Source organism: Canis aureus, chromosome 5 (assembly GCF_053574225.1).
Source record: "Canis aureus isolate CA01 chromosome 5, VMU_Caureus_v.1.0, whole genome shotgun sequence".
NCBI lineage: Eukaryota > Metazoa > Chordata > Mammalia > Carnivora > Canidae > Canis > Canis aureus.
In genome coordinates, this window is record NC_135615.1 from 60,382,148 (window position 1) to 60,389,196 (window position 7,049).

At 53.7% G+C, this 7,049-nt stretch overlaps 2 protein-coding genes across 2 annotated transcripts; both read right to left on the reverse strand.

The window, feature by feature from the left end:
* Nucleotides 1-550: 550 nt before the first annotated feature.
* Nucleotides 551-2,257, reverse strand: LOC144314332 (metallothionein-1). The gene is made up of 3 exons (XM_077898367.1): nt 2,096-2,257; nt 1,455-1,520; nt 551-792 (listed from the first exon to the last, which is right to left on the reverse strand). The coding sequence occupies exons 1-3, from the start codon at nt 2,121-2,123 to the stop codon at nt 701-703; spliced, it is 186 nt and encodes a 61-aa protein (XP_077754493.1). The 5' UTR covers nt 2,124-2,257; the 3' UTR covers nt 551-700.
* Nucleotides 2,258-5,995: 3,738 nt separating this feature from the next.
* LOC144313473 (metallothionein-2) lies at nt 5,996-6,969 on the reverse strand. The gene is made up of 3 exons (XM_077896474.1): nt 6,815-6,969; nt 6,461-6,526; nt 5,996-6,262 (listed from the first exon to the last, which is right to left on the reverse strand). Exons 1-3 carry the CDS (start codon nt 6,840-6,842, stop codon nt 6,171-6,173), a joined length of 186 nt encoding a protein of 61 aa, XP_077752600.1. The 5' UTR covers nt 6,843-6,969; the 3' UTR covers nt 5,996-6,170.
* Nucleotides 6,970-7,049: the final 80 nt, after the last annotated feature.

A 7,049-nucleotide genomic window follows, 5' to 3' on the forward strand; every position in this document is an offset into this window, starting at 1 on the left:
CACTCCAACTGAGCCAGCCAGCCAGGTGCCACTCCTGAGTACTTTTGCTGAGGATCTAAGTGTGGCAAGGAATCCTGAGAATAAAATAGAAATTGAATTCTAAATCTTTTTTTTTTAATTTTTATTTATTTATGATAGTCACAGAGAGAGAGAGAGAGACGGGCAGAGACACAGGCAGAGGGAGAAGCAGGCTCCATGCAGGGAGCCCGACATGGGATTCAATCCTGGGTCTCCAGGACCACGCCCTGGGCCAAAGGCAGGCGCCAAACCGCTGCGCCACCCAGGGATCCCAGAAATTGAATTCTAGATCAACACTTCCAAGGAGAGTAGAGGGAAACCGTGTCCACCCCATAACCCTATGTCATCCAAATGCTTCATTTTCAGTCAAGAAACTGCTGGAAAGGTCACTTGACTTGCATAAAGCAGTTTGTTAGGGGCCAATACAGGAGTCCAGAACCCAGGTGTCTGTGCTTCCAGTCCAATGCCCCACCCCCACCACAATGGGTTTGAAGTCCCTATTTCCAAAGGACACAAAGGAAAACAGCCAGAATAAATTCAACAATTTTTAATTTAATTCATGTATTTTATACAAACGGGAATGTAGAAAACAAGTCAGAGTGATATGAAAAAAATGCTTTAAAACTGCAGGTTTGTACATGTTGCTTGCTCTATATACATCAGGAACAGGTGTTCTCACACATCAGGCACAGCAGCTGCACTTGTCCGACGCACCCTTGCAGATGCAGCCCTGGGCACACTTGGCACAGCCCACGGGGCAGCAGGAGCAGCAACCTGAGGGAGAAAGACCAGAACATCAGAGCATGCCAGAGATCACCACACCCCCCTGCAGGCCCAGCCCAGGTCCTGCCCCCAGCCCCAGAGGACCCTGGCTTGAGGATGGCATGCTGTCCCTAGACACCTGGGTCTTACCCATTAGGAAAAGGCTGCCCTGCCCCATCCAATATCAGGACAGAGCAGAATGCCTGGACACAGTGACAGGGTTTCCAGGGACAATGTAGGTTAGTCCCTTGTCCCTAGGACCACAGTGAAGTGAGGAAAGTCCTCAAGAGAGGGGGCACTCCCTGCCTAGCAGTTCCCAGGAGGGCCAGGGAAGTACTGCAGTCACCAAACTCACAAAGTGCTTCAGTATGAAAGGGATTAAGAAAGCTGAATGGGCAGGCAGGAGACCTAGTTCTAGTACCAGGTCATTGCCTTGATTGGTGGGAACCTTCTGGGCTTGCTTTGTTTCCCCGTTCTAGAACGGGATTGGGACTCAATCATGTACACGCCCTTTTGGCTCCAATTCTGGAATCAAGGGCTCAAGGCAGGGGAGGCAGAGAGGCTGGGTGACCTCTGTGCTCCCCCACGTCCCCTGCCTGCTGACCTCTGTGCTCCCCCACGTCCCCGACCCAGACGTCACCGCAAATCCCCACCCAAGACCCCACCAGACTCACTCTTCTTGCAGGAGGTGCATTTGCACTCCTTGCATTTGCAGGAGCCAGCGCACGTGCAGGAGCCACCTGCAAGGGAGAGAGGGGCAGTGAGCAGGGGAGCCATGTAGGAGCCACAGCAGTCGGGTTGCAAAGCCTCCCCGCAGCCTTGGGTCAGTGCCCAGGACTGGAGCTCCTTTCTCACTCGGCGCAGGTAATGGAAGCCAGGGAAGGAAGCCCCACTCGCTGGCTCCTGGAGCTAGGAAGGGTAGGTCCCCTCCGGAGAGGGCTCCTCAAGGAGGGCACCAGGCTGAGGCTGGCGGCCAGGACCCCGGGTCTTGAACCCTGAGGAGGCAAGGTCCCCACCTGCCATCAAGTCTCGGCAGCCCCGAGACCTGGACAGGGCACTGGGTCCCAGGCCAGCAGCCACTCCCCCCCCAGCGGGGGACCTCGACGTGACCGCAGCACCCCCGACTCTCTACAGTCTAGTTGACGGGAGGAGAGACATGCTCTGCGGAGCTGGGCGAGGGCGCGGCGACCAGCTCGTGCGGACTCGGGAGTCGACTCCGGCCCCAGCTCCAAACACCTGCCCCGCCCGCCCCAAGGACGCAGGTCCGGGCCGGGGAAGCGTGGCCCCCCGGAGGCGCAGAGCCCGGGGTCCGTACCGGTGGAGCAGGAGCAGTCGGGGTCCATCTCGAGCCCAGGCGAGGCGAGGCGAGGCGAGGCGAGGACGGAGGTCCCAGGCAGACCACACGGAGAGTCAGCGCCCGGGCGGGAGACGGGGTGCAGCGGGGCCCCGCCGGCGGCCTTTATGGGCGGTGCGGGCGGCCCGGGCGCAGAGGCCCCGCCCCCGGCCTTGCACCCGCCCCGCGGGGAGCGCGCGGCCCGCCGCGTCCTTGGCCGCGCTGAGTGCAGCCCCGCGGGCCGGGCGCACGAGTCCCCGGGGCGGCTGAGCTCGCTGCGCCGCGTGCCCGGGGGCTGCGCGCCGGGTGGCCCGCGGGGGCCCGGCCCCCACGCCGCCCGCCGGTCGGCGTCCCCGAGGTCGGCAGCGGGCCCCGGTCCCGGGTGTTCCGGGCCCCCGGCGCCTGGGTCCTCGCCGCCCTCCCCGCCTCGGCCCCGTGCACCTGGTGTCCCCGGGGTCGCCGGTTCCCGGATCCGTGTGCAAACCCGGCCTCCCCCTCGCGACCTTTGCCTCCCCTGGCGTGTCTTCTCCGTGTCCCCACGGGGGGGGGGGGCTGTCGTTATTTCTGTTTCAACGTTAGAGAATTACATAGCATTTAGTATGTGCCAGGCCGTGTTATATTCACTTTTGATTTGTGTGCCCTCCCAGAGACCCCAAAAGGGAATTACTACTTTTGAGCCCTTTTTGTTAACGGATAACTACAACACAGAAGTCTAAATTACTTGCACAAAGTCCTACAGCTAGGAAGTTGTACACTGTTGAGTCCAGTCAGCTTCCCAAGGGAAAGAGAACGTCTGTGATAAGCCTGATTTTGGCCTAGGAATGTCTACACTTCTCTCTCTACTGCTTGAAACCTTTTCAAATAAAGAGTAGGCTCTATGGACACCTGGGTGGCTCAGTGGTTGAGCATCTGTGTTCAGCCCAGGGCGTGGTCCCTGGATCAAGCCCCACATTGGACTCCCTGCATGGAGCCTGCTTCTCCCTCTCCTGTGTCTCTGCCTCTCTCTGTGTGTGTCTTTCATGAATAAATAAATAAACCTTAATAAAAAAAGAGTAGGCTCTATGTGAACTGTGAGTAGCATAAAAAGTGATCCATAAGTGAAATATATATATTTATATATTGTATTAGTATATACTAGATACGCTTTTCTGGCTATCTTCTATGTCTAGAATAAGACTGATTCTCATTTTTGGTAATGATGAACAGTTTGCTTTTAATATAAATTAAAGAAAATATGAATCATTTCAAAGTACAATGTTAAAATATGGTGTAGGTAGTAAAAAGCATTGGTGGGTATCTTTTGGTATCTGACATAAGGCAGAGAGCATCTTCCTTGTGACGTTATAAAGCAGATCACAGTGTTGTGGGGGAGATTGAATGGTTCTCTCTGGCCCATAGGTCATATTCTTATGTGGTTGATAATGACCACACAGGAAACAAAACTGGGCACCCCAGCCGGGCTTATTTGTCTGGAGGTAAATAAATATCCCTTATGTTATGCATAATAATAATAAAGTAATAGCTAATATTAATAGACACATCACATTTGAGGCACTGTTCTAAGTATATTAATTCACTCAATCCTTTGAATCAGATCACCCCCTTTTTTTGCCCTTTTTAGAGTGAAGGAAGCTAAACCAGCCATAGAGGTTTATTTTCTTAAATTTTAAAAAATACTTTGTTTATTTGAGAGAGTGAGCATGAGAGTGAAGGAGCAGGGGGAGAGGCAGACGGAGAGGAAGAAGCAGACACCCTGCTGAGCAGAAAGCTCAATGCTATGGGGGGTTGGATCCCAGGACCTTGGGATCCTGATCAGAGCCAAAGGCAGACCCTTAACTGACTGAGCCACCCAGGCACTCCTCAGAGAGGTTTGTGTCACCAGCTGTAAGTGACTCAGGTGAGACTTGCACTCTTATGGACTGACTGCAGCATCATGCTCTCACCCACCCCCCTGCACCGTGACTTCATGTGAAAGGTGAGGACACCGAACATCTGGTACAGAGGCTGTGGGAAGAGCACTGAGCTGGCAGTCAGATCCTCTATATTAGCTTTGTGACCTCTCTGGACTTCAGTTCCCCATCTCTCAACTCTGGGCATAAGTGGCCCATCTCCAAAGGCCCTTCCACCTTTCAATAATGAGAAGCAATATTTAGCACCCAGTGACATCATCATCAGCTAGCCTTGGACAGGGCATGAGGCCAGTTGCATAGGTTCAGACCCCTGACTTGGACCTGTGTGACCTCAGGCAGGTTGCTTAACCTCTCTAAAGACAGTACAATGACTACAGCCCCTGCATGTTCACTCTTTCACTGGTTTCTGTACAGATCAAATGACATAATGGATGGGAAAGACTTCTGTGTCTGTCCAAATGTTTGTCCCTGGGGACATTGTGTAGGGGTACCTACCCTCTCCCTAGATTTCCATTCCAATTCTTAACCTCCAACCCAGAATAATGCTTCCAAATTAATGACCCTTTCCTCAATAGCTTATTGGAATCCAACAGGATTCCCTCTTCATAAATGTCAGTGTGGACATAATGACCAGTTTATTAAGCCCTGGCCAGGAGCCAGGACCCTGTCATTTGATCCCCACATAGAGATAGATTCTTCTTTCTACAAATGAAGAAATGGAGGCTCAGTGAGTTTGAGCAGCTTGCTTGGGCCATACCACCTGTGGCATAATAGGCTGTGAACCCATCTTGCCTGACACCAGAGCCCATGCCCTGGACACACGCTGCCTTCTGAAATCCCCAACACACCAGGCACCTGTGGGCAAGCAGGGTCCTGACTCCGGGCCACATGACTCCTTTGATTGAACATCAAATAACAATTCCCTCCACAAATAGCCAGGAGGACTAACCGTTGGCATTAATTACAAGTCACTCTGGGCCTCACTCCTGCCTAAATGAACACCACCGCCCCCTCCAAAGCGCAGAATCGGCCACCGTCCTGCAGAGGCAGACATGAAGTGCCTCATCTGAAACTAGTTCTCAGGTACCCTCCCTCTTGCTGACAAATGGCTGGGCACTTCCCTCCAGTTCCTTGGTCACTTTGTTGGTTTCAAGTTGCAAAGGACAACTGGATCTGGGAGGGACAGAGTCCAGCCTGACCTAGGGAGGAACTTCCAAAGTTTCAGAGCCAGGTCACAACAGGGAGCTCTCAGGGGTACTGGGTGTCTTCAGTCAGTGGCACAGTGGCAGGGAGAAGCCAAGTTCCCTGGGCCTGTGGTGTGTGTGTGTGTGTGTGGGGGGGTGGTTGTTATCCAGGATAGTGCTACTCAAGGTGTGTGTGGTCAATAGTACTTGGGCATTATGTGAATTCTTTCTAATGTTCAATGGACACATTCAGTGAACATATATATTTGTAGTGTTTTAAAATCTCTAATTTTACTCGTTCAGATTATTTTTTGAAGTTATGTATGCTGGATAGAGTAAAAAAAAAAAAAAATCACTCCGTTACAACAGGCATTTTTTAAGAAGCCCAGGTAGGATTCAAACAGGTGAAGAGTTATTTTCATCTTCTGTAGTCACTTTCAAGCCCAAAATCCGTAAGTAACTGAGGTTGGCAGGGAAACCACGGGGCATAAAGTCTGAATTGACAGGGCAGCTGTCTGGCTAGGGTATAGGACTCTTGATCTCTGGGTCAGGAGTTCAAGCCTCACGTTTGGAATAGAGATTAAATAAAATTGGCACCATGCCTTCTACCCGCTGGCATAATCCTCTTCCATTTTACAGAAGGTTTAGCTTAGTTAAGTCACCTGCTTGCCCTAAGGCACTCAGTTTATTAGCAATTAACATTTGTGTACAGAAAACCGGTTTCTGCAATTCCAGTCCAATTCCCCACCGCAGCCCTCATGCGCAGGCAAAAGAAAACAGAGCAAGAATAAAGTCGACAGCTTTTATTATAATTCACGTATTATTTCATAGGGAAAATAACTAGGAATGTAGTAGCAAACGGGTCAGAGTTGGACCCAAAACAAAAAGCACCAAAAAACCCCCCACAAACTGTAGGTTTGTACACGTCGCTCTATTTACATCAGGAATAGGCTTTCCCCCACATCAGGCACAGCAGCTGCACTTGTCCGATGCGCCCTTGCAGATGCAGCCCTGGGCACACTTGGCACAGCCCACGGGGCAGCAGGAGCAGCAGCCTAGGAAAGAGGCGGCAGAGATAAGTGCTGGGCACACAGGATCAAGGATTCCGGTCCCCGCGACAGGGCGCACTGGGGAAGGCAGCACCTTCCCTAAGGAGAGGGCGTCGGCTGTTCGGTTTAAACTCCCCGCGGGGATATACAGGGTGGAGGTGGGAGGGGGTGGGCAGGGGGTGTATTAAGAAAGATTCCACTTACTCTTCTTGCAGGAGGTGCATCTGCACTCTTTGCATTTGCAGGAGCCGGCGCACGTGCAGGAGCCCCCTGCAAGGAGAAAGGCAGGCGGTGAGAACCGTCTCTGGAGACGACTCGAGCGGGGGAATGGGTGCTGGCGGCCCGGGTTCGAGTCTCAGCCCCACCCGGACAAGCAATCAAGTCCGACCCCTTAATTGGCAAAAGGGGGGCTCGATTAACCTCGGGAGGGGGTCCACCGAAAGGCTGTGGGAGAGAGCATCTAGCACCCCGAAACGGAGTGACCAAGAGAAGGCGGGGCGTCAGAGACAGCTCCCCCCGCTCCGAGCCGGCACGCGGCCCCGAACCAGCTCTCCTCACCCGCGGCGCAGGAGCAGTTGGGATCCATGGCGAGAAGGGGCGGCTGGAGTCCGGGACAGCGGGCGGAGAGACGGCGGCGCTTCGAGCAGGCGTGGTGAGCGGCGCGCCGCGGGCCGCCCTTATAAGCGGCCGGGAGCCGGGGCGAGTGCAAAAGCCCGCCCGCCGCCGCCTGCGCACGCCCCGCGCTGGGTCGTGCACACGGCCCCGCCCCTTCGCCCCAGGTGCCGGGAAGCCG